Source organism: Oenanthe melanoleuca, chromosome 2, assembly GCF_029582105.1.
Source record: "Oenanthe melanoleuca isolate GR-GAL-2019-014 chromosome 2, OMel1.0, whole genome shotgun sequence".
Lineage (NCBI taxonomy): Eukaryota > Metazoa > Chordata > Aves > Passeriformes > Muscicapidae > Oenanthe > Oenanthe melanoleuca.
The window spans coordinates 19,558,276-19,583,188 of NC_079335.1; the positions used below are offsets into that span (position 1 = coordinate 19,558,276).

Below are 24,913 nucleotides of genomic sequence, written 5' to 3' on the forward strand. Positions count from 1 at the left end.
TGGAAAAAGAAATTGCAATTGAATACTCTTCTTTTTGATAAAGTAATATATTTAAAAATAGCTCTGACTAGCCAGTTTGGGCATCTGATAAAAAGTCACCAAATACACAGCTATTTACCAGCTGCTCAGAGGTGTCAGGATGATCAAACAGTAGAACACTTGGTGGGTCCTTGGATTCATTGAATGCTGGAAAACATAACAAATTGAAAGACATGATTTATTACTGCATAACTTCACTTTTATGCCTTTGTGCAGAAGCCAATTGAGCTAAAAGAACTTTAATGCAGAATTTCCTTTAAACAAGGTTTAAAGCAGAATCTTGATATTATTGTATCCTTCAGCCTGGCTAGTCATGGCCCAAATGAAATGTAAGAAATTGCACATTCAGTAGAACTGTCCAGAGGTAGTCTGTTGAAACTGCAGTGTTCCGACTCAAAATCACTTGAGGGAATAACTTCTACTCCTCTCCACTCATGGGAACAAAGGGAGCTGCTTAGCTCAAACTCTGACTGCAGAAATACTGTCATCAGCTATCATGAGTTAGAATCAGTTCAGCATATCCAACTGAGAGCTTGGAAACTCATTTTCATTTTCATGTTGTGAAACTATGATGAGAAAATTATTTTCTTATTATGCTCTGAAGTATTTTTAAGCAAAAAAATTATTCTTTTCCTGCATTTTTAACTTTAATAATTTGTAGCTATGTCCTAATGATTCATAGTTCAGGTTTGCTTTGGATGAAAGCTTCTTTAGCTTGTTTAAATGCAATAGGAGAGACACAAACCATACTCTCCCCTTTCTGGTGGCTTTGGTCATGAAAAATCTGTCTAAAGACTAATGGGTTAATATGACAAGATTGGTTGTATATACCAGACCTTCTCTATATACATCTAGATTGGTGGCAGTATACCCTCAAATACAGTGTTTGGAGCAGGCAAAATACCAGTAAATAACTGCCAAAGTCATGTTTTCAAGTCTAAAAAATTATGATCTCCCTCCGAGCTCAAGTATTAATCTATAGCATATGTAGATAAATGGGTCTGAGAACTTAGAATGCTCCAAGCCAAAGCATCAATATGGGACAAGCACACTGAACATGTCAGAGCACACTGAAGTGGTTGTAGGAAATTAGTAATGCTCATAGGGAGTCTTTAGGCTCTAAACAAAGTTGTACTAGGTAGTACTTGGAACAAATGTACAATACAGTAACACCAAAGCAGACCTTGACAACATGTAGAAATAAAATTGTATAAGGCCTTTTTGCAAATCTAGCACCAAAGATTTCAGGAATGGCACTAGTGCAACAAGAACCATATTTTGAAAATAATTGAGCTCCTCAGTAGCTGCATGCCAGTGTAGGAGTTACAATCCAGTAGCTCACAGAACCAGTAGTCTAAAGTACCAAGAGAAATCTGCAAAGCTTTGCTTTTTGTTGTCCAGCAGTACCATGACTGTTCTTGCACACAGAAAGTCAGAGAAAGGTCACAGTCTTGTAGCACCAAGCACTCACCAGCTGTGGCCTTGCTGGGGCAATGCAGTGATGGTTCTAATAAAAACTGTGCCTGGAGTGAAATCTGGCATCCAAAGCAAAATGTCCACTGTCTGTAGGGATCAGGGGAGGGAGAAGGCTCTTGCTGGGACCTAGAAGAGCCTTTAACCAGTACCAAGTGGCCTCTGAGTGGGTGTGGAAGGTCCCAGCTCATTCTGGTTCTTTGGTGGCAACTGCAGTTGGAGACATTACCAGCTGTCAGCTACAGAACTGCAAAGCGTCTGGACCACTCAGGGAGTGAAACATCTTGTTCTGATGAGTTTCAAATCCATGTTTCCCACGAGAAAAAAAGTAGTTAAAATATGCAAGCCACATCCAAAGGCTAACAGCTAGTCTGGGTTGGTGTCCTCTTCTGAGGAAAATAGGACACTGTGCAGCAAAGGATAAAAGATTCAAATTTCAGAGGTAACTTTTAAAATTAAGTTATTGATAGTTTTTGATTTGGCAAATCTTTCTATACTTTCTGGTTTATGTCTCCAGCCATATTGTTCTTCCTGGCATAATTATACCCTGACAATTAAAAGTGCCACCTTGCAAAGTCTGTATGCTGTATATAGTAACTTACACTGCTCTGTAGTCAGTAATTTCAGAGCACTAAACAGGTGTTACCAAGTATATGAATCTTAAATATAATTAATGCAGCTAAGGACTGCATTCCTTTTGAAATCTCAATCACATTCCTAGTAAACAATGTGTAAAACCCATTATAGTATATCTGTCAACAATTTAATTAAAAAACTTGCCCAAGCAATGTTCTTAGGAGGAAATATATTGGGAAATCACTAGAAGAATATTCAGAACAAAGATGCTGTGTTATAGCTTAATTTATTATGTCATTCCACATGTTGGTGTTTAATTTGAAACACTCATTCAAATTTAAATCCATTCCCACCAAAAAGATCCTCAACAAAGAAAATGCATGTTTATGTTGCTTGATGATGATATCTTTGCTTTACATTTTTCAGGAAAGGTGGTTTATGGAGAGCCTATTGCTGCAAGTCTTGGCACTGATGGCACCAACTACTGGAATAAAGACTGGGCTCATGCTGCAGCATATGTGATGGGACCCCCACTGAGACCAGATCCATCTACTCCTGGTTTCCTCATGAATTTGCTGGCCAAGTAAGCAGATGAACCAACAGTGACCACTGATACCCAAATGCACAGTAAATTTTGTCAAGAGTACATAAAAGAAGGCTGATGTTCTGGAGATTTTCTAAGTACAGAATGTTACATTATCAGAAAGAAGACATGGAGGGTAAATCACAGATGAAAAAATTCAACTTTCATATTTTATTTCTCTGAAATCTTGTGGTCTTCTGTCCACATGTGATTTTATTCAATAAGCCTTACCTTGCTCACACCACAGCAAAAATTGCAACATGACCAGGAAGACAGTAAGGCTGTAAGTCAGTGGGAAATGTGTGAAAGGTGAGGTCATAGATTTTCTGGGGTTTGTTGTCAGCCACCTTTTTCACTTGAAATTCAAATACTGCATAAAAACTAAACCTGCTAACTTCTGAAGATACTTATAAGGTTCTCACTTCATAAAGTCTACTTCAGAAGGAAGTAGAAAAAGAAGTATCTTTATGGTATCTGCACTTAACAAGATGTGTGGTTTGCTGGTATTTCATTACCAGTAAAGGTTAACTCCACAAAAGGGTTGAATTGGGCCAAAGAGCCTGTAAAGGTATGCCTGAACACAGGCTAACTGTTGTGCAGATCCATAGTAATTTCAGAGGTGTTGGTGCTTGTTTTCTTCTGAGGGGTTTCTGAAGAGGAAACTGCTTCATAGGGCAACTGGTTGTTACTGTGGAGTCAGTCTTGGAGGATGGGACTGAAGGCAGGCTGGCAGGGAAAATCAGTTTTTGTCCTGAAGGATGGATGTCTTGATCTACCCAGTCTTACAACAGAAATTCCTCTGTGGTACTGTCTCGTACATGCTCTGATTCATAATGAACTTTGTTTCTCTGCAGTGGTGACCTATCTGTGACAGGGACTGACAATTGCACCTTTGACATATGCCAGAAAGCTCTGGGCAAAGATGACTTCACAAAAATCCCTAATGGAGTGAATGGTGTGGAGGATAGGATGTCAGTCATATGGGAAAAGGGCGTTGTAAGTATACCAAAATGTCCAGACATAGAGGTAATTGATTTCTCCAACAAAACATAATCTCTCAGCAGGTATTAACTCTTCAGTTTTATCAAATGTGTTTATCATAGGATAACTCATTCAGTTAAAAACTGTAACACTCCTTATTAGTTCTCACTTTATGTTCCTGGAAGATGGAAGAAGATTCTTGGTTCTTAAAATATTCCACTAAAGAGTAATTTCTACTGTTCAGCAGTAAGGGATTGCTATTTTTTCAGTGGTACTGCAAGTATAATTCCTTGTAGCATTTTTTTCAATTAACGAAATTAAAATAAAAGGAAAGAGGTGCCTACAGTTTCAACTCTATCAGCTGTGTATTTTTTCTTCTTTTATCTCTCTCTAACTTAGCCATTGGAGGAGTTTGCAAGAGGTGTGCCTGTCAACTTCTAATTTATGTTTTAAGAAATGCTTCTCTAATGTGTGGTTCAGTCATGTGATAAGATGAAAGACTTACTGAGACTTCTGAGTCTCAGTACCAACACATGAATAGTCAGTGCTTCTTAGATAATGTCTGATGAGGGGGGAGGTAAGCAAATCTCTCAAGGAATCTGACGCATGCCAGGTGTTATGATTGCTCTGGCTAATGCAAAACTGTTGCTTTCTGGAAGCTCTAGTTCTATTTAAGTTCTCTTGCAGTAGTGAAGTCATGTTGATAATGTTCTGTGAAGCATATTCATTTGTTACAGTATAATTACCTACCTCATACACTTGGTAAAAATGTGGTTCATGTTGTCTCTTGTTTATCTGTATTTGGGATTCAGCTCCAGTTGGTATGTACAAAACACACACACTTGTGCCTATACTCACCTGAGGCACAGCTCTAGTGAGATTTCTTATGGTGTAAACAGAAATCTGGCTTGTTCATATGGAATTGAGACATGGATGTGTTCAGCAGTGCTGCTTTTGAACAGTGCATCCTACTGGGCAAGTTAATTTCTTAAAAGTTCTTTGATTGATAATATCCTCCCTTTTTTCACTTGTAAAATATTACACAGCTGTGTGAGTTTGTCTGAACAACTTCTCTCCCTTCCCACACACCATTACTTAGAAGAGCAGTGTTTACCATTTTCATTATACTTTTCTTCTCATCTGATTGCTCACAGGCAACCATAAACATGCTTTTATGACATTCTGATTCCTAGGCTGACCTATGCATAATATTACTGCCAGTGTAGGTGGCTTTCCAAACAAACAACACTCATGGAACCTGGATTAAATTAGTTACACAGCAGTGGACAGTCCCAAGACACATGTATATCACAGGTTTTTTTTTGCTGAAATGTCAAGTCAGCAAATCTGGTTTTTATACTACTTGATTGCAGCATTTACTGATCACTGCTATATTCTGTGTCATTGCTAAAGAAATTTGCAAATCAGTTTTCCTATATTACACATTGTACCTTGCCTTGCCATTATCACCTTCTAGGCTTCCCTTAATATTGTGTCATCATTTTCCAAAACAAGATACCTGAGAGATGTTTCGTTTCCTGAGGAAACTGCTGAGCAGGACTAAGACAGCTAGAACATTTGATGTCAGTTGACTTGAGGCTGGATCCACAGTGTTTGGTTTAAAGTTGTCTTTTTTTCTCTTTGCAGTGGCGTAAAGTAAGCTAAAGTTACTGTATTTAATGAAAGTACATTGCATTATGGGCATCTGAGACAAATAGTTACTTTTACTTCTAAACTCTTTGGTATGACATTTTTAAAAATTGATGTGATGTCACTCATCCTAGTTTTTCAACCAGAAAAGCAGTTTTTCATTCCTTATTTAAAAAAGTAAAGAGTTTGCATTTGTGTACTCTTTTGCAGCACAGTGGAAAAATGGATGAAAACAGATTTGTAGCTGTTACCAGCACAAATGCAGCAAAAATCTTTAACCTTTACCCGAAGAAGGGCAGAATTGCTGTGGGCTCTGATGCTGACATTGTAATTTGGGATCCTAATGCTACAAGGTATGTATGGAAAGTTATTTCCCTGCCCCTCCCCTCATCCAGTCTTTCTGCAGGGAAAAAAAGCATCACAAAGTCTTTGTACAACAATAAGCCTTTGGATGAGGTTATGGTGGTTTTAAATAGCACTTTGTGTGAATTAATTAACAGGTTTTGTCTCCCACAATAGTGTATGTAAAAAGAGATCTTTGATCTCTAGATGGATTAAAAAGCATTCTCTCTGATTGCTGACCGAGTGCAAAAATTAAAAAGTCTGTATATTATGCAACCAGTGCTTGGTATCCTAAGAGTAAAGTAACTCCTTTGGGATTTTAGAGCAACTCTTTTTAGTGCTGGAGTATGTTTTTGAGTTCCTCCACTGCAAAGGGCAAGGAGAAGAGCCTGCTGCAGCATGACCCATTACAAGCTTGTGTTTTGAACTTACAGCCACTTAAAACATGTTCAAAGGTGGATTTACTTACTTCTGAAGCTCAATCTGTTCATGATTATGCTTTTATTACGGAGTTTTCTGATTCTGTGCACAGTAATTCTGCTAGAATAGAGCTTGTCACACTGACAGATGCACAAACAGTGTCCTGATGTCTCACCCTGCCTGATTTGATACCATGGTACATTTTTGCTAGAAAGGGCATGAAGTCTTTCTAGGAGCTTCAACTCACACAGTGTACTGTGCATTACAGCTGATTCCTGTCCTCAGGTGTATTCACACCATCAGACAACTCCATAGTCAGGACTCTATAAATATTTCAGGAATTATGTCTTGAGTCTTGCTCTGGCTCTTGTGCCCATCCTGGCTTGTTTAAATTGTCTGGAAATGGTCTGGCAGCTGCCTGTCACAGAGCCAGATCACTGGGGAGTTGTGTCTCAGCTGAGATGCCTGTGAGCTCTGTGAATGCATCTCCACTGTCCCAAGGTTACACAGGTAACTTAAGTCTGCAGGAACTTCAGCAGCCAAGCCCTGCCTCTGGCCACCTGTGCACACAGCAGCAGCAAGTCAGCAAGTGTTCTGGGGTGGTGCTTTTCTTCATGGGCTCAGCTCTAGTGGGCAGTATGACCATATGACTGTGCCTTCAGCCTTTGATTTTGGAGAAGAAAAAGTTGAATACTCTGCTTATCTTGTAGGAAAGTTCTGAAATGCAACTGGACATGTCTGATCTTGGTAGCCAAACAGATAACATGCTCTACCCCCTCTGCCCATTCCTAGATTTACCTTACACAACAGAAGTCTTTTGACCAATGTTCTGTGTGGTTTTACATTTTTGATAAGTAATTCCCACTCATTTCATTATATTAATGAGTACCAAAATCTTGTGAAAGTGTCAAGTCTGCGTTTTAAGCTACAATATTTGAGGATATGGAGGTTGCTATTCAGAAGTCCCACAAAAAAACCTGACAGCACCAGCAAAAGAAGTTTCAGGAGTGTCAACAACCCAAATAAATATAGAGGCCTGCCCAGTGCTGGGTCAGGGAGATTTTCATGTGCATTATGCCTTCTGGCATGTTGAGCAAGCATATTTAGAGATACCAGCATTGAGCTATTTCAGGACAGTGAAGCTATGAACTGTGATTTAAAAAAACCCTGAAGGATTGTTTTCTGAACTCTCTTCTGCTCTGCCTGGGGACAAATGAATCCAAAAGGATAGCAGAGTTCTGACAATGTTGTCAAGGTGCTTTGTCAGCTCCTGTAATTATCTTTTTGCCTCTCAAATATTCCTTCTGCTTCCCTTCACTCTCTCCTGAGTGCTCTAATTGCCTTTTCACCCACTGCAGCTGTAAAAGCACAGTTTTTCTTTAAGTATTTTTTTAGCTTTTAAACTGTATTTTCTTACTGAACAAGCTTATTTTAAGTTTAGGCAATATTTTTCTTCCTGATCTGGTCTGTTCCCACTGTGTATCCATTTGGGTTTGCTAGGAACAGTCTCTCTGCAGGTAGAAGTTTGTGAACTATATGAGAAAGTATAAATCTCACTGTAACATGCCTATTAATTTCCCTACAAATCCTGAAGAGGGCATAAACAGCCCAGAAGAAAAAAGGGATCTAGCTAATGGATTTCAGCCATTTAAGATGTTACACAAGGCACAGCCACATATGCTTTGTTAATTCTGGGGAGTGATTTTCAGTTTCACAATAGGCTTGTTCCTGTTTCTTTCTAAGTTCTTCCTCTTTTATGCATGCCTTTTTTTTTTCTTTTTTGCAACCTTAAGTCTTGCAAGAGGAAAATGCAATTTTCCAGTTCTGGTTTATTTTGCTGTAATCTTGAAATTCTGATTGATACCAGCTTAATGAGTTAGACAGTTGTTGAAGTATCGCTGTGAGGAATTGATCTTATCACAGTCTGTCAGAGGAAGTCTATAGTAAAGATTCAAGAGTCATTTAGAAAGGTAGTGCAGCTCTTTAATACAAAAACTTGTATCCCTACAAAATCAGCTGCATTTCCCCACCCACATCATTGCACAATAGCATGCTGGGTGCTATCTGAGCATACAGGATTTTCTCTTTCTGGGTTACAAAACCCTAGTAAATTCAATGTGATGGCTGTGCAAGCTGGGAGCAATTGCAATTTAAGGTTCTGCTTCCAGCACACTGCTGCTCTAGCTGAGGCTTTCTTTTTAAGTGTCAGTTTCATTGACTGGTCTATTTCTGTAGCATTTTCTGGTAATTCCTGCAGAATTATCGACAATTATCTCATTTGCTGCTGTGTTTAAAAGCATCTGAATATTGGTTTTAGTAGGTCTGAATGACAGCAAGCATTATTGGGAAGAAATATTAAATGTACTAATTGGTTAGAAACTGCATTACAAAAAATGGGTTGTGAGTCTTGCCAAAGCAGATCTTTTTGCTAGCTTCCTTATACTTACCCCATTCATTAAAGTGCACAAAAATACAAAAGGGATCTGTTGGTTTGTTGCAAGCCATGTGCTACCAAATATCATATTGCAGACCTCAACACCCTCAGCATCCCAAGTACAGTCTGTGCAAACAGGATTGTTCTATGAAAACTCCTTGGGAAAATTCATGTAGGCAGCAAATATATACTCACTGTACCATCTTATTTTAATCTGTGCTTTGATCAAGACTGTTCACTGACTTCTTTCAGCTGCACAAAAATAATGTAAAAGCCCCAAGTCTGTGAAACAAAAGCAACTGTAAAGACTTCTTCAGGAGGAAAGAGCAGAATAGGAAAGGGAAAGGGAATTTCACTTGTCAGCAAGTCAGTGTCCTCTATAGCTGATGCCTTTAGCTATTTGAAAGCAAGCAAGAATATAAAATCTTTAGGGTTTGTTCCAGAAACGCTCAGCAAGGAATCTAAATACTGCAGTACTCAATTCAGGCAGTGAAAAGAGCTGAGCATCCCTTGTAAAGTAGGTGCAGAGGGCCCTAAAGATCTTGTAAAGAGGCATCCAGCTCCCAGCAGATATTAGTGTTCAATTAATTCACTGTAGCCCGTCGGAGCCTTGCAAGCAAACTCTGGATCACATCCCAAAGGCAAATTCAAACACCCATAAGGATATAAAACCTGTCTCGAATAGTTTAACTTTCTAAGTCCAACCACTTCTTTATAACAACATGCAAATTGGGAAGCCACACTCCCCAGGGTTTTTGCCTCATTAAATATAGCTGAAAAGTTAGATACTTCTGGTGGCAAAGGCAGAGCTGGCTGTGCAGGTAGCACCATCATCTTTGGGCTTTGCTGGAGGGGCCCAGTGTGTGCCCCACATGTGCTGGTGGAGCTGGGCTCAAGCCCTGGGCAGGGCAGTGGTGGCTGCAGCCCCAGTACAGCTGCCAGAGTGGGGCCTCTGACCAGCAGGAGATGTGGGAAGCCTGAGGTGGGGACAGGAGGGAGGAAAAGGACAGGTCACTCTGTAATCTACCTGCCTGACATGACAGAGGAAGATGTGTTTTCTAGTTTGATTCTAGTATTTATGCATTTTAAGGGAAACAGTCACTGGCTGTGAATCAGCAAAATGTCAGAGTTCCCCTGTCTGCTGGCATATGTTCTCTCAATGCCTTTGCTTGCATGTAGATATGTTCATGGCTAAATCTTTTGTATTTGTCAGAACCAAAATCTGTAGCCAGTCTGTCTAATTTGTAGTCAAGTCTTCAGCCTCAGAGACTTAAGTGAGGAGGATACAACGTTTAAGCACTCTGCCAAAGAACTGCCTGTAATTTTTAGTAACATAAGGGAGGAAGAAACCAAGATGCTAGCAGAAGATTAGAATAAATGATGCTGCAACTGTCTTACTGTTTTGATGAATAGCATAATTTTGAATACTGAATATATGGATGACTGCATCTAGTCACAATGAGACAAAATTAAATAATGTGGAGTACAAATATCTATGCATAGGACAAGTATGTTCTGGCATTTTCAATAGCTCCATGTTTGTTTGCACAAAGTGAAAGTGGTGTGCATGCATGGATGTGTATTAATCTACCAGAACTCTGCCAAAGATGTCTTACCTCAAATTAAGAAAATGGGGAGGAGGGAACAATAGGCACAAAAAATATAGGAAATTCCTTTTCAACATGATAAATAATATTGTTTTTCTGTGATGGTGATCAAACACTGGCACAGGTTGCTGATGGAGATTGTGGATCTCCCTCTTTGGAGGCACTTAAAACCCGATTTAACATGGCCCTGGGAAGCCTAGTTTGACCGACCCTGATCATAACAGAGGGCTTGGAAGAGATGATCTCCAGAGATGCTTTCCAACCTGAGTGACACTCTGGTTCTATGAACTGTAACAAGATAAGCCTCTCTGAGAGTGCATGATGTACGTTTCCCTAGTAACTTGCTGTCTCCAAAATGTCACTCGGTCTCTTTAGAGAAGTGAATCTCAGAAATGTTACCAAAAACATTAAATCATTCTTTATTTTCCCCTTACATAATTTTGACTTTTTTTTCCCCTTGTAAGCACTTCAAGATCTTCTGTAATCATTGAATAGACTAATCTGTGTCCTTCTTTTTTTGTATGATTTTCTGCAAGCTAATTTTTCATTACTGCTTCTCTCCTGCCCACAGTTTTTCACAAATGTTCACTTGCATCCTGGATCAGCTTGGAACAATTGGTAGGACCAGACTGGATAATATTGTTGACAAACGAGCTACTTACCATAATAACAAAAATTATTTTGTTGTCATTCTCAACACCCCTCAAAATCATGAATTTTACAAGATATGATTGCCTGAAATAAAGATCCCATTACTTCAGATAAGTCACTTTGATCTGAAGCTCCCAAACATAACTGCCTGCCTCTTCTTGCATATGTTTTTATCTACAAATCTTCTCAATTCATATGATTACTCAAAAGTAATGTTTATTAAAGATGTTTTTTAAGAGGCTAAGAACACAATTTAACAAATAGTTGCCTGCATATATTTGCATATGCAGTTATAGCAATTCCTTAATATAAAGTAGGCCATGAGGTTTTTAATCCACATTATAGGCTTATAGCTAGCATTTTTACACACAGATTTTAAGACTTTCTTACTTCTCTCTATTTTATTTTTCCTGTTCTTTGCTTTTCTTTTCAATAAAACTCTTTATCATCATTATAAATGATTGGTGACTCGGAAAACACAGAAAGGTGAAAGGTTTATTTTTTCTAGGTTTTAGAAAAGTGGGTTAACAATATGTAGAGTTAAAGGCATCTGAAAGTGATGAGAAGAGGTAACTCGCAAAGGCTGATACTGTCCTCAGCAAAGTGGCATCTCACCTACCCCCAGCTCTGAAAAGCTCAGAGATACTGCATTATAAGCATTGAGAGAAGTTACTTATAGCTCAAATACTCACTCCTACATAATTTGGTTTTCTTTGGCAGTTGTCAACAAAGCAGCTATTTTCAATGACAGACTTTATTACTATGTTTTAAATTAGGTAAATTGATTATAAAACAGGTTTCCTCCCTTGACTGAGATGCTGAACAGCTATTCTTGCCTAAGGGCTGTTGTTTACAGCATTCCTTCATATTCTTGTATCTGAAATTTTTAAATAAATCTGGGTGAGGTATGCAGCCATTTCCATTGAATGTAGTTAAATTGTTCATCTGCTTGCTTATGTGACCTTGAAATATAAGAGACAATCCTTATGGCAGTCAAAGTTTTGGTTCTAGAGCTGATGAAGCTACATGTCCTATGCATTACCAAAGGTATAAGATCACTCTAATGGCTTCCCTTCATCCAAGTCCCCCTCCTGCCCAGCTGTAACTCACTGTTTACTGTTTCAGCCTCTGACTGAAGCATAGATGTGTTTGTTGAAGTGAAAGCTGATCCCCTAACTCCTTAACAAAGTTTTAGGTTATAATTACCTATATAGTCTTGCATTTCACCCTTTCTGTTGTTGCATTAGTCTAAGCTGCTGTTCTTTTCCAAGTTTCAAGCTGCAGTCTGTAGTTTATTTAGTTACAATACTCTAGGAGTGGATGTAAAGTCCTTTCTCACATAGAGCATAAATAAACACAGTACTACTAGTCACTGAATCACTGAATTCACACAGTTACAGCTAATCTGTCAGCTGTTCTTAGACTAAATTACTCTGAATCTAAATTAGTTGGACAGAAGTATGGTGTTGAAAAAAGAATTTCAGGAGCATCTCTTCCTCTGTGGTACAACAGGAATGGCAATGTATTCATTAATATCTTCAAATCATTTTGCAAGCCAGGTGTATCAAAAGCAGCTAAAGTCAACTGCATGGAAACACTGATGCGAGTAAGAACAATATAGGACCTGATATCTTTAGAATATAATCTTTGTAGAGGAGAATGTTCTTTTAAATGTTGAAGTGAATGTTCTGATCTCAGTCTCCATTTGAGAAAAGGTTGTTTGAAACAAGAGCTGCTGCAATTTATAACTAGAATTTGAGAAATTTACAGGTTTTATTTACGAAATACAATAGACATTTTGAAACCTGGACTAAGAATATGCTCTCATGATGAGTAGCCCCTTATGTCAGGCATCACTTAGGATGCTGGAGACAGCTGTTAAATTGCACTCTACAATGGTGGCTGTCTTGGTTGCTTGGATTTTTAGTAGGTTATAACTGTTTTTGCCATTAGCTGAGAGCAAACATCAGAACTTTGCTAAGCTGCCTGCTACTGAAATTGGTGATACAGCTGAAAACAGTCTGTTGCACAAGGTTGCTGAATTGTGAGCTTCAGACCCAAACATACCATCTAGTTTTATTTGATTACTTGCTTACTACCTGAAACTTATACTGACATTGATAATGTCAAACTGTTAAATCTCAGGCAAATTTTGGCGATTTCTGTCAGGGAAAATGAACTTCACCTTCAGAAAGGGCAGCATGATCTGCAGCTTGTTTCAACACAAGAGTTATAAATTAATTCTGTTGAGGTTTGTTGTTGAGGCAAGCTCTGGAAATGTGTTTTGTCCTATTGCAAGGTTTCACTGTACAAATGGATATTACTTTTAAATGTGCCAACTTCCATTCATTTTGTATCTTTAAATAAAGGACATACTTACCTTTGAGGCATGGTTACCTCTAGTGATCCCATTCTAGCAAATTTACACAGCTCACATGTTGATGAAGGATCTTGCTTGTTTTTCTGTTTCCTTCTCCATTTTTATTTTCATGTCCCAGTGCTATTGTGCAAGTAGATAGGATACATACACAGAGAATGCTAAAGATTATTATATTACAGTTGTTCTTACTTACTGTTCTAGCAATTGGACCCACAGGAGTAATGCAATAAGCTAGAGGAACATGTTCACAAACTCCTTATAGGGCCATTACAACAACCATGTATAAATTTGTTTGACAGCATTCAATAGGACCAGAGAAAACAAGAGAGGTTTGATTTTTCCCAATGTGAACCTACAAGGTGATACTGATATTGGTGACCAGGCAGGCATAAATTTTCCGTCCAAGGTGTGTTATATAAGGAAAAGTTTTTATTCCTATGGGTAGACTGGTCATAGATGGTATTTACATTTATATGTAAATATAGATATAAATATAAATATAAATATAAATATAAATATAAATATAAATATAAATATAAATATAAATAATGTAAAGCCTTGGAAGTGTCAGATACCACCAAGATTTAAATGTAGCCCTTAGCAAAACCAATCATTCTTAATTCAACAGAATGATATGAAAGGAAACTAAGTATCATTCCATGATTTTTTTCCTTTTTATAAGTAATAATTTTGAATATTTAATATAATTGGTTTTGAAAATGGCTATACTTCAAGATAGAGATTTTTTGTGGCATTCTCATTTTGATAAGGATATTGATTGAAGTTTAAAAAAAGTCTTCTCCAAACTGATCATTATTTTAATCTATTAATATTTCCCATTGCTTTTGACTTTGATAATTCCTTTGCAAAAAGATGTAGTCTCTGGGATAATATGAATGCATGTATATGCATTATAATACATGCATGGTAAATTTTTGATTGTGTGAGCACCCACCCTGGATAAAGCCCAACTGGTAGCCAAAAGCATGAAGCTTCTTTCTTTTCAGAAACTATAAATGGCAATAAAAATATAAACTCTCTAAATAATAGATATAATCTGTAGCTTGGATACAGGAGCTTAATAAAATAATTGACTGAAATGCAAAGTCTGTAGTTACAGTATATATTAAGTAGCTTAGTAGGGAAAATAGACAACAAAGGAAGTAAACACAGCCTGGATTTCCAGATATTAATCTGGAAGCATTGGTTCTGCCTTTAAAGTAGCCAGTTAGGTTGGAAAAGTTGTCTAGAAAAATGGAAATCATATACACATATATACATAAAAGCAATAATACCATCACTCAAATGGGCCCTGTTGAAGTCTGAAATTATAATTTACTTAATACCCTTGAGGAAAGGTGTGTAGAAGTGTGATGTCATTATTATTTAGCAGCTTTAAGATATTTGGACTGTCAGTCATTTAATCAATCGAGCTCACACTATGCATTATCAAAATCATTACCATCTACTGACTTTCCAATGAAATGGTCTTTGTGTTATTTGTGAGACTCAGTCTTTGAAACATTGCAGCCATGCATTTCAAAGTTGGAATTGCAAGTCATTCCAGCTAAAGGTCAGAGCTTTTTCTGATCGAATCCTGCATAGATATTTGCTTGACAAGGCAAAATGAAATCATGTTATCCAAAGAAAATATTACAACCTGATCTTTTTTCCACTAATCTCTTTTGTAGTGGAAAATTTTGCATTTAAAGGCTGCTGAGTTCTGTCCTTTTGACTCTCTCTTCATTCTTTTGAAATGCAATTACTGTTCAATGAAATGTTATTGCGCTATCCTATTTTTACAGCTGCTCCATGATGTACTGTACAGTGTCGTAGTTAAATAACGTTGCTACATTTTCTTCCTATATCAATTTATCAAATTTTTTAATGAAGACAAATACAAGAATCATAGTAATTTTGTGTGTTGTTTTGCAAACACAGGACAATATCTGCAAAGACACATCACCAGGCAAATAACTTCAATATATTTGAAGGAATGGTCTGCCATGGGGTTCCAGTTGTGACAGTTTCAAGAGGCAAAGTGGTTTATGAAGGTGGAGCTTTCAATGTCACAGCAGGAGAAGGCAAATATGTCTCCCGTCCACCATTCCCTCCATATGTCTACAAACGAGTCAGGCAGCGGGAACAGGTTAATTAAACTAATAAATCTCTGTAATGCCTTGTACAACATGAGGATAACTAGCTCTTGGGAAGAGAAGTTTGGGGATTCAGTGGTAATTTTCCTTACTAATCAAAATATGCCAAGGTGGGAGGAAAGGAAATGAAGGACTCAAATTTTATTGCTCCTTATCTTACAGAAAAATATAGACTAGTTCCTGCTCTTACAGTAATCTGTACAGCTCATGAGCTAAGCCTCAGTACTTTAAAAAATAAACATGTCCTACTGCAATAAAAGTGGACAAAGTTTTGCTACTGAGTAATCCATCTACACAATGTAATGTATCTAGCTACATTTCATCACTGATTTCACTGAAAATCAGAGAGCCTATATTTCATATGCAGGAAGAAATATTGCACCAAGAAAGAAATTTAAAAAAAAAAGTTAATTCTTTCATGGATCAGATATTTTGAGCTAAACCCTGCAAAGTGTTGAACATTTTGCTGTGTTCCAGCAAGAATATGTTAAAAACTGAACATGTGCAAAGGGCACTGCTGGGCCAAGCAAGATAGCTCTGTTCAAGCCTTTTTTCTCTTCTATTTTTTAAAGAGAAATATTTCAAATACATAAAGATTGGATTTTCAGTGCCTATTTAGTGTGCAAGCATTCATAATGCTTTTGCATCCTTAGTGTGCTGTGAAAAGGATTTTCAAAAACACACTGAATAAGTAGATTTAAAAATCACCACCTGAATAAGTGGGATTCACTGTAGGATCTAAAAGCTGAATCAGACTAGCATCCATGTGAAATAAAGCCCAGTGAAATGCCCCCAAGTTAAATATGTATATTCCTTTCTGCTGTTGTCTTGATGGACTGAGAAGAGCATGTAAAAGTGGCTGAATGATGCTTTCCTCCAAATTTCACAGGATGTAGTGAGCTGCCTGCACATTCATGCACATAATACAACACCAAAACTAAACTGAAATTTATAAGAAATTTGGTAATTACACAATTTTGAAACACTTCCATGAACATAGTGGTTTTCATTTCCCATCAAAGCTAGAGAGAATTTTCCCTTAACCCAAATATCAATTGCAGCATGTCTTCAGAAGTGATTTTTCAACCACCTCAGCCTCCTGTGGCCAGCAGCTGGAACAGTAAGTGATAGATATCCACACAAGGCAGAATTTGCTTTGTTTCATTGATATTTATTTACCTCTCCAACTGATGTAAGAAAAACATCAGTGGAAAATGTGAATACTCTAAAAAATAGAAGAATCTATAAAATTAGGTGAAATATGTTGTTGTTTCTTAAAAAATTGATTTAGGATTGGATTGTTACAGTGTTGAACAGATTTAGCCACCCAGCTCCTGATGAAAGCTGAGAACTGAATATTTTAATCCCAGTCCAAGGGATCTTTTCCAGAGAGAAGTTAGGTGAAAGTATTGGGATGCAATTCATAGAAAGATGGATTATCATACGACTTCTATTTCAATTTTGTCCAATTAGCAATTGAAAGAGAAGATAAAACAGTGAAAGATTTAAAACATTTTTATTGCAGGTATGTCAACCTGTTCCTGTCAAAAGGGCACCATATACAGGCTCGGTCTCAGGAACATCCATCATGCGAAAATAACAGGCTCATTTCCCAGTTTTGGTGTTGCAGGTAACCATCTCTTTTGCTAAGTAAAAACTACCTAATGCTTCTCTGAAACTTCAAGAAAAGAAAAGGGGAGCAGGCTGTCTATCTGGTGACAGGCTTGTCTGAAATAAGCCCTCTGAGAAGCTGAGTTGTCTTAGTATCCGTAAATTCAACCACAAATGTGGCAGCCCAGGCATGGAGAACCTAATTTTGATTGGAACTTTATTTTAAAAGTTCAGTTGAAAGAAACTGATGAAGTTTAGCTGATAGACTGAAACATGGGTTCGAAGGCCAATAAAAAACCTGAGTTCAGTTAGCAACAGGAGTACAAAATGAAGCATGACTGTCTGACTTGCAAATTTACAGAAAAAAACCAAAATCATGAACAAAACCAACTTGATGGGAAAAATTAAATTTTTTAGTATCCCTGTGTTACAGACAATAGCCCCCCCCAAAAATGTGCTGTTTGGGTTAAGCTGACAGATTTGTTTTGCACAAACAAAAGCTGTCTTCATGAAAAGAGAAAGCTCCAGGGAGACCTTAGAGCAGCCTCTCAGTACCTAAAGGAAGCCCATAAGGGAGCTGGAGAGAGATTTTTTTATAAGGGCATGGAGTAGTAGGATGAAGTAGAATGGCTTTATCCTGAAACAGAGTTTAGATTTATAAATTAGGAAGAAATTCTTCACTATGAAGTTGGTAAGGAACTGAAACAGGTTACCCAGAGAATTTGTGGATGCCCCATTCCCGGAAGTGTTCAAGGCCAGTGTTCAAGTTGGATGGGGATCTGAGCAGCCTGGTCCAATGAAAGGCATCCCTACCCATGGCAGAGGGGTTGGAACTAGATGATCTTTAAGGTTCCTTCCCATCCATGTCATTCTGTGATACCACAAATAAAGGTGCTGCTGGCAGTGCCAGCAGTGTTTGAATTAGTATGAGCTCCTCACTGCTAACAGGACTAAGACCCAGCATCTCCCCTTCACTCCTCTCCAATGTTCACAGCGTGAAACTCAGTTATTGACAGTCCTTGTACATGCCCTGCTGCTTGGCAGATCTTTCTGTGAGCAGAAATCAATTAGCTTTGTTTTCTGGGTTAGTTTTCTGTTGCCTTGGTGAGTTGAAGTGCCTCTTAGAAGAACCAAGCAAAGATCGATGCAATGCAGCATATGAGTGGGGTGAGGCAGCTGGGGACAAGGACTAGTGACAGCACTTCACTCTGTTTAACAGGCAGAGGAAATGCTTTAGGAAAAGGTAAAAACTAGGCAAGTCCTTCAGCAAGCACAGTGGAGCTGCTGTGTGCCAACTGCAGCTGAAATGTTGTGTGCTACAGCAGAGCTGATTAATATGGTTTGGGGGAACAGTGAGTGACAGGAAGCATGCCAAAATCCAAGCTGAAGTTTTGGGTGCATATGTGTACCAAAAACGAGATCAGCTGGTTTGAGAAATGATTTCCCAGTAGATGAACAGAAAGCTCCAGTTTGCACCTCACATAAAATTAATTCTTAGCGCTAATTAATAGGGACAGGAACAAAACTGCTACAGTAGGAGGGTAAAATTACCTTTTCCACATTTCATGGTATCATTCCTTTAAAGCTACCTTAGATTGAACCTCATCCAGGGCATCAGTAGCAGCAACAGACTGCAGTATCCTATTTGTTTTTCTCTGTCCTAAGGGAAAAGCTTTTCTAATATAGAGGACTAAAGGCTAAAGCTTCAGTGGAGTGGGGGAGCAATAATCATTCTTTCTAGCTCCTAGCACTCCTTCTCCATTATTACCTCTGAGTGACAAATTGCAAAGAAGAGATTTTCTTTTGAAAGATGATATCATATTGTCTTTTTCTTCTCTGTAGATAAAAGCAAATGAAAATGACCTTGCTGCCACCACCAGCAGTTCCTTCTGGTCCCAGCAATCAATCCACAATCAACTTCTCAAGAACCAACATGAAACAACAGTAACCACTAAGCATTATACCCAGCTTCCTACATAAAATTGTCATTGAAATTTATCTTGAAAAGACTTTTGCCATAAGAATTGGAAAATTCTTTTTAGAAAATAGAATAATAATAAAAAAATCCCCTAAAATTATAATGTGGCAACAGGTCTGTACATTCCTAAAAGTATGTAAGTTTTGGGATGGCATTTCTTAATGTTTATCTTTAGAAGTTATCAGCTGCCCAATAAAGTAAAAGCAATGAACAATGGTGTTTAAGAACATTTTTTAAACCCCTGCTCTGTTAGGAGATGAATCCTAATTTTCTAATTTCATATGTCAGGAAGATCTCTGTAGTGCTTGGCAATGCAGAGAATTCTGAGAGCAGATGCTGAATTTTATTTTTTAATTTTCCCTATCTGGAAGGGGTCAGCACAGAAGTATGACAATTTAGGAGAACACTCATTATATCAGAGCTGCTGCCACATCTCCATGTCACTGTCTTTAAAGAATTTTATATATTGGTCCCTGCCAACTGCATCACCAAGCTTTTTTTGATGGATTCAACTATTTCCCCTGTTGCACCTTAGGCAAACCTGTATCAGCCATACTCATGAACTTGCCTACAGTATTAGTTTGTGTTCTGGCTTTAATGGAGAGGCACACATTCATCACCTGAAAGCTTATGAAATGAGATCACCAGAGTAAAATCATAATCCAATAATGTCAAAAGACCTTTTTAACTGAAGATGTGAGGTTTTCCCAGTGTAGCTAATACTTTGTTTTTAGTAGGTAGGATTCCGAATTTTTTTTAAAAAATTATCTTTTTCTCAATTTATCTAATTTCCATTTTCAGAGGTTGTTGTACTTTCAGAATGTTGCACACAAGCAAAGCAAAACAAGGATTTCACCCCCCATTGTCAGGCAGGTGTTCATGCATCCCCAGGAAAGCACTCTGAATGTTCCCCCTGCTTCTTCCCCCAGTTTTACATGCTGAGCATGAGCATATGGTCTAGAGTGTTCCTGGAGTCAGCTGAGGTCACTTGTCCTGGCTGTGTCCCATCCCATCTCCTAGTGCATGCCCAGCCTATTGCTGGTGGGATGGGGTGAGAGACAGAAAAGGCCTTGATGCTATGCAAGCACTGCTCATTGATAGCAAAAATGTCCTTGAATTATCAATTCTGTTTCCAGCACAAATCCAAACATAACCCCACACTAGCCACTGTGAAGAAAATTAATTCTGCCCCAGCCAAAAACAACACAGAGAGAAGCGAGGCCAACACAAAATCACTGCATACAGCAAGTTGGCAGGAGCAATGTAACCTGTACTGTGAAACTCACAGGCCAAACAGGCACAGAAAGTGCTGTGTATTTTAGGACAAACACATTTAACATTTGATAATTAGTATTATTGTTGACAGTGACAGCAGACTTGCAGCTCCTGCTCATAGGCATACAGTGTGTATGAGCTTGTATGAAAACCAAACTCCTATCAGGTCAGTAGTTCTTGTGTCTCTAAACACAAATGAGGGTTATCCTTGTAAGATGATGGAGGACAGTGATGGGTATGGTTGAGAAGGTCTAGCACCAGTTCTCAGTTCTCATGTTTGTCTTTGGGGGGGGCAGAATAGCAGAACAAACAGTCCAGCACTATTACAATTACAATGAAACTGCAGCACTATTACAATTACTATTACAGTGACACTGAGTTCGCTGTTCAGTTCAGACTTCTGTACTGTCATGCTCTGTATCTCAGCTTGTCTCCCTTTACAATCAACAGAGAAAGACATGCTCTGCAACTTTTTTTTTGTCTCTGCATCAAGATTTCACACAGGTTAGATGAATCTGTCTGGAGCTTTCTTTGGGATGAGTCGGGCAATATTCTTGCAATGCTGGTTTGTCTCCATTGGCTACAAAATTATGCAGGCTGTGTAACTATGGTGCAGATTTCTACTCTGCAGATGCCTTTCACTCAGCCCATCTTTGCCTGTCGAAACTGGAACTTTCTTGTATGAAGAATGTCTGTCTTTTCTTATATTTTGTCTCATCAACAGTGCAGGTCAACCATGAATCCATTCTGCCTAATTAATCTTTTGCTATGTTGGAAGAGGAACAGAAATTCGATAAGAGTAATCTCCAAACTATGAACATGTATTATCTATGGAAAAACATATGATATTTTTAGGTTTCCTACTCATTTTTGTTAGATCAGAAATGAGTGAGCTTCCTCCTGTATAATTAACAAAGAATTCCTGTTCCCTATGTTGGCACTTATTGCTCTGTATCATGGAATATTCTTCTTATAGGGCTATACTATTTTTGGTTAAGAAATAGCTATTTTTAATTCCAGTGAGTCTTAACTATTGTGCAAATGAAAGAAATTACCTGCATATTGTGAACTGGAATTCATACCAAATCATCTGCTATATTTTTACATTCTTGGGTGCAACAAGCTATTGAGCTTGACAGACTTGTTATAGCTACAAATATTTGTTTTGCCATGACACGTGCTGGCCCTAGTACCTGAATCCTGCCTCAAGCCACAAGATGCCAAGTAACAGCCCTTGAGGAACTCTGTGACATCAAAAGAATTTCAACTGTGTCATTCAGGCACTCCTACTAAAGTTGAAACTGTCAGACTGCAAATCTCTGTCATCCTTGTTCTTTTTCCACTTACTAGGGGCTAGGCTATAATGGTGGGATCCTCACAGGGATGCAATTTTGGGACTGCCCAGATCTCTATCACCAGTAAGGAATGACAGCAGAGCCAAAAACAGTAGCATGGGATCTTTCAGTAAGCATATAGTTTGGGATTCAATGGGATTACAATTATGTCATCACAGGTTCTGAACTGGACCTTCTGAATTTGTTCCACAATCTTACCCCTGAGCTATCACTTGCTCATTACATCATCAAGTTGTTGCTCTGTCTGCTCTAAAACTGCTGTGCTAAGACAACAGATGCCATACACCAGGTTGGAAAGGTGGTTTAGAGATGACTTCTGCAGCCCACACAGTTGTCCTGAGTCTTTCATGGGGAAGTAAGACAGTAATTGCTTTCTCAGATGTTTGAATCCTATATTGTTTAGCCATAATCCCCGGGCTTCTCCACTGAGAAAAAGGTTTGCTTGCTTTGACTCTTCCTTCAGTCTGTTGATCACTCTGCTTTGAGGGATGATACTGCTGCATTAAAACCCATTTTCTCTGGAACAGTGTCTGTGCAGAAGAGCCAAGGAGCTGTTCTGTCAAGGCTATAAACACAGAACATCCTTTCTTTGTCTTAGCACTTCTCCTTGGAATGCTGCTAGAAGAGGTTTATACCTCTTTCTTGTCTGGAAAGGTTAAAGATTCAAACACTTGGGTAAAGTAAGGGAAAAAATCCTGCTAACCACATTTTCATCTCTCTCCCCACCCAGACAGAAATTTGGGATCTTTAGCACTCCATTCTCCCTGGTGATGTGGATTCCAGAGGCAGGAGCAGAAAAGCAATTTGGGAGATCTGGTCCCTGCATGCTTTCATCCTCACCATTTGCCAGGGAAAGCCTCGTATAGCCAGTATGTGTTTATGTTGGCACTCAGCTCACCACCTGTGAAACTCAGGGCTCTGGTGCATCACCCACACCTGCAGCACTTCCCTCCTCAGCCTGAAGCATCAGCAGCTGAATCTGCAGAGCAGCAATCCTGGGCCCTGTGGCTGTGCTGGGCCACTGGAGGGCAGGGCAGGTCTAATGTATCAGCAGCAAAACGAGGAGGAAGGCACTGTCATGCACAGCAGCACCCCTGAATCATGTTCATGGTTTGAAATCCCTGCCTCTAAAGTCGACAATAACATCCCTGTTTTCAGGCTTTACTTCAGCAGCAGCAGAGAGTGATCTTTGATTGTTACTTTCCACTTTTGCAATGTAAAACAGAATTAGAGGAAAAGCTTTGATTATTCATTTCTTTTTTAACTGCATCTCTGGGCTATTTAAACTGCCATGAAAACAGTGAGTCAATGTGATTATATTGACAGAGCAGAGGTCACAGAGACAGCAGTTATAAACCCAGCATCCTTTAACTTTGCACACCCAGCTGCTCACATGAAATGCTGCAATAAAACTAGCACAGAGGAAAAGAAGCCTTTAGCTTGGCTTGGCTTTAGAAGCCAGTCAGGTTCAGGGGGTATGGAGTGGTGATAAGGAGAGGTCCAAAAACACAGTTGCTGAAAGGAAATGTCCTTGCTTGTATTCCACTCCAGGAGGGTCAAGTGCACCAGCATGTCTCTCTGAATTACCTTTACCAGACAATCAGGTCAGCCTTTCATTAATTTTAAAAACCAGATTTGATCCAATTGAAGGATTTTTCACAGTAAATCAAACAGCTCCTACACTAGTGAAGGATGTTTAAAAAGGAAGTTGAGTTCTGCTGTGAGCTGAGAGAAGGACAGGGATGACTGAGTCAAAAGCCAAATCTGGACTTCTCAGACTCTTGTTCTTAGTGCTGAATGTGTTTCTGACAAGCCCTACAGAATCATTTGAGACAAAGCCCTATAAAATTATATTAATAGATATAAAAAATTTCAATTACACCAACAAATGAATAAAAATCCTAAATTTCAACTGCACCTATAGTTCCCTTGTATTCAGCAGAAAGAAAAGTATTGCATGCTGTTATGGATGAGAAAGAAAGATCTGTTGGAGATGAAGAAAACATACTAGAAGAGGAAAGAAGACTATGAATGACAGAAGAAAAGAGCCAAAATAAAATGTAGGGAATCTGAGGAGAGGGTAGGCAAGAAGAGGAACAGAAATAATTGTGGGTGCAATGCTGGGTTTTTATAGTAACTTTTTTTCTTTCCTGTGGTTGAGGGTTATGGTAAACAGAGAGGCCAAGGAAATAGCTGAAAAACTTGCAGAGGAGACAGCTGAAGATAAACAAACCCCTAGACTTCCTCTATCATAGGAGAGAAACAAATGGAAGAGAACAAAAAGAAAAAAAGGTCTTGAGAGAATGAGAAATATGTCTCTGTGTAATTTCAGGGAAGCAACAGACCTGCCCTTTTCATCTGTACCAGCTAAAGAAAGACACTGGACAGCTGAAGGAATAGGTTTAGTACTGTAGGTCAGTGTAAGAATTGTCCTGCCACTGAGATAAAACTGAATGCCTTTGAGGCATAGAAGGTGGACTTGATTTAGGGGGGAAATAAAAAGGTGCAGAATGTGCCATTTTCCCTGATAAACCAGGTTTAAGGAGGTGGGGGGAGAGCAAACTGATATCCTTTTCCTGCCATTCAACTCATGTTCAGCATACAGGTATACATGTGCATGAACACAGAAACAAAGTGTGCATTAGTCGACTCAAGTATGTGACTCTTGTAAGAGTGTAATGGTAACAGTATTTGTCAGGTGGCACCCTTGATGCTGGCACAGCATATTCACAAATTAAAACAAGCTTTTGCTGTGCATATCTAGAATTTTCCCTGCAGTGTGCTGTGTTAAAGTCAATAATCACAGAATGGCTGAGGCTGTCAGGCAGCTCTAGAGATATCTGCTCCAGCCCTGCTGCTCTGAAGTACTCAGAGCCACGTCTACTGCTTTTGAATATTTCTAAGAATGGAGATTCTGTGACCTCCCTGGGCATCCCATTCCAGTGTTTGAACACCTTCACAGTAAAAAAGTTCTTCTTGTGTTTCAGTGATATAGCAGTCAACTTCCTGGCCTTTATGTTTGGAAGCAGCTACCAGGGGAAATTATTCCATCACCTTCCCACAGATTGAGATGAGTCTGACAAATTGTTAGTTGCTCAGGTTTTCCTTCTCGCCCTGCTTGAAAATGGGAGTGACACGTGCTTTCTTCCAGTCCTCAGTAATCCCTCCTGATCACCATGACCTTTTACAAAAAATCAAGACACCTTTCAGTGACATCAACCAGCACCCTCAATACCCATGGATATCTCCCATCATGTCTTATGGTGCTTGAGTGCTCTCTACCTACAAGGGGTAAGTCCTCTTTCCTCCAGCCTTTACCTCAGGTCTGAGAGGTCTGCTAAGCAAAATACCTTGGGCTTTTCTATGCCTTCTGTCACTACTCATGGGGTCATCTAGGTAAAT

The 24,913-nt window shown here is 38.8% G+C and overlaps 1 protein-coding gene and 1 long non-coding RNA gene across 3 annotated transcripts in view; both read left to right on the plus strand.

The window, feature by feature from the left end:
* The window catches only part of DPYS (dihydropyrimidinase), a 28,588-nt gene extending 9,493 nt beyond the window's left edge, over positions 1–19,095 (plus strand). The window contains exons 5-10 of the mRNA XM_056483468.1: positions 2,515–2,671; positions 3,526–3,667; positions 5,513–5,655; positions 15,078–15,285; positions 16,818–16,922; positions 18,746–19,095. Of these exons, the coding sequence (XP_056339443.1) occupies positions 2,515–2,671; positions 3,526–3,667; positions 5,513–5,655; positions 15,078–15,285; positions 16,818–16,892 (725 nt within the window). The 3' untranslated portion in view covers positions 16,893–16,922; positions 18,746–19,095. The remainder of the gene's footprint in view (positions 1–2,514; positions 2,672–3,525; positions 3,668–5,512; positions 5,656–15,077; positions 15,286–16,817; positions 16,923–18,745) is intronic.
* Positions 19,096–20,139: 1,044 nt separating this feature from the next.
* LOC130249086 (uncharacterized) overlaps positions 20,140–24,913 on the plus strand; it is a 30,879-nt gene continuing 26,105 nt past the window's right edge. For both annotated transcript variants that reach the window (XR_008839733.1, XR_008839735.1), the window contains exon 1: positions 20,140–24,802. This is a non-coding gene — a long non-coding RNA (uncharacterized LOC130249086). The remainder of the gene's footprint in view (positions 24,803–24,913) is intronic.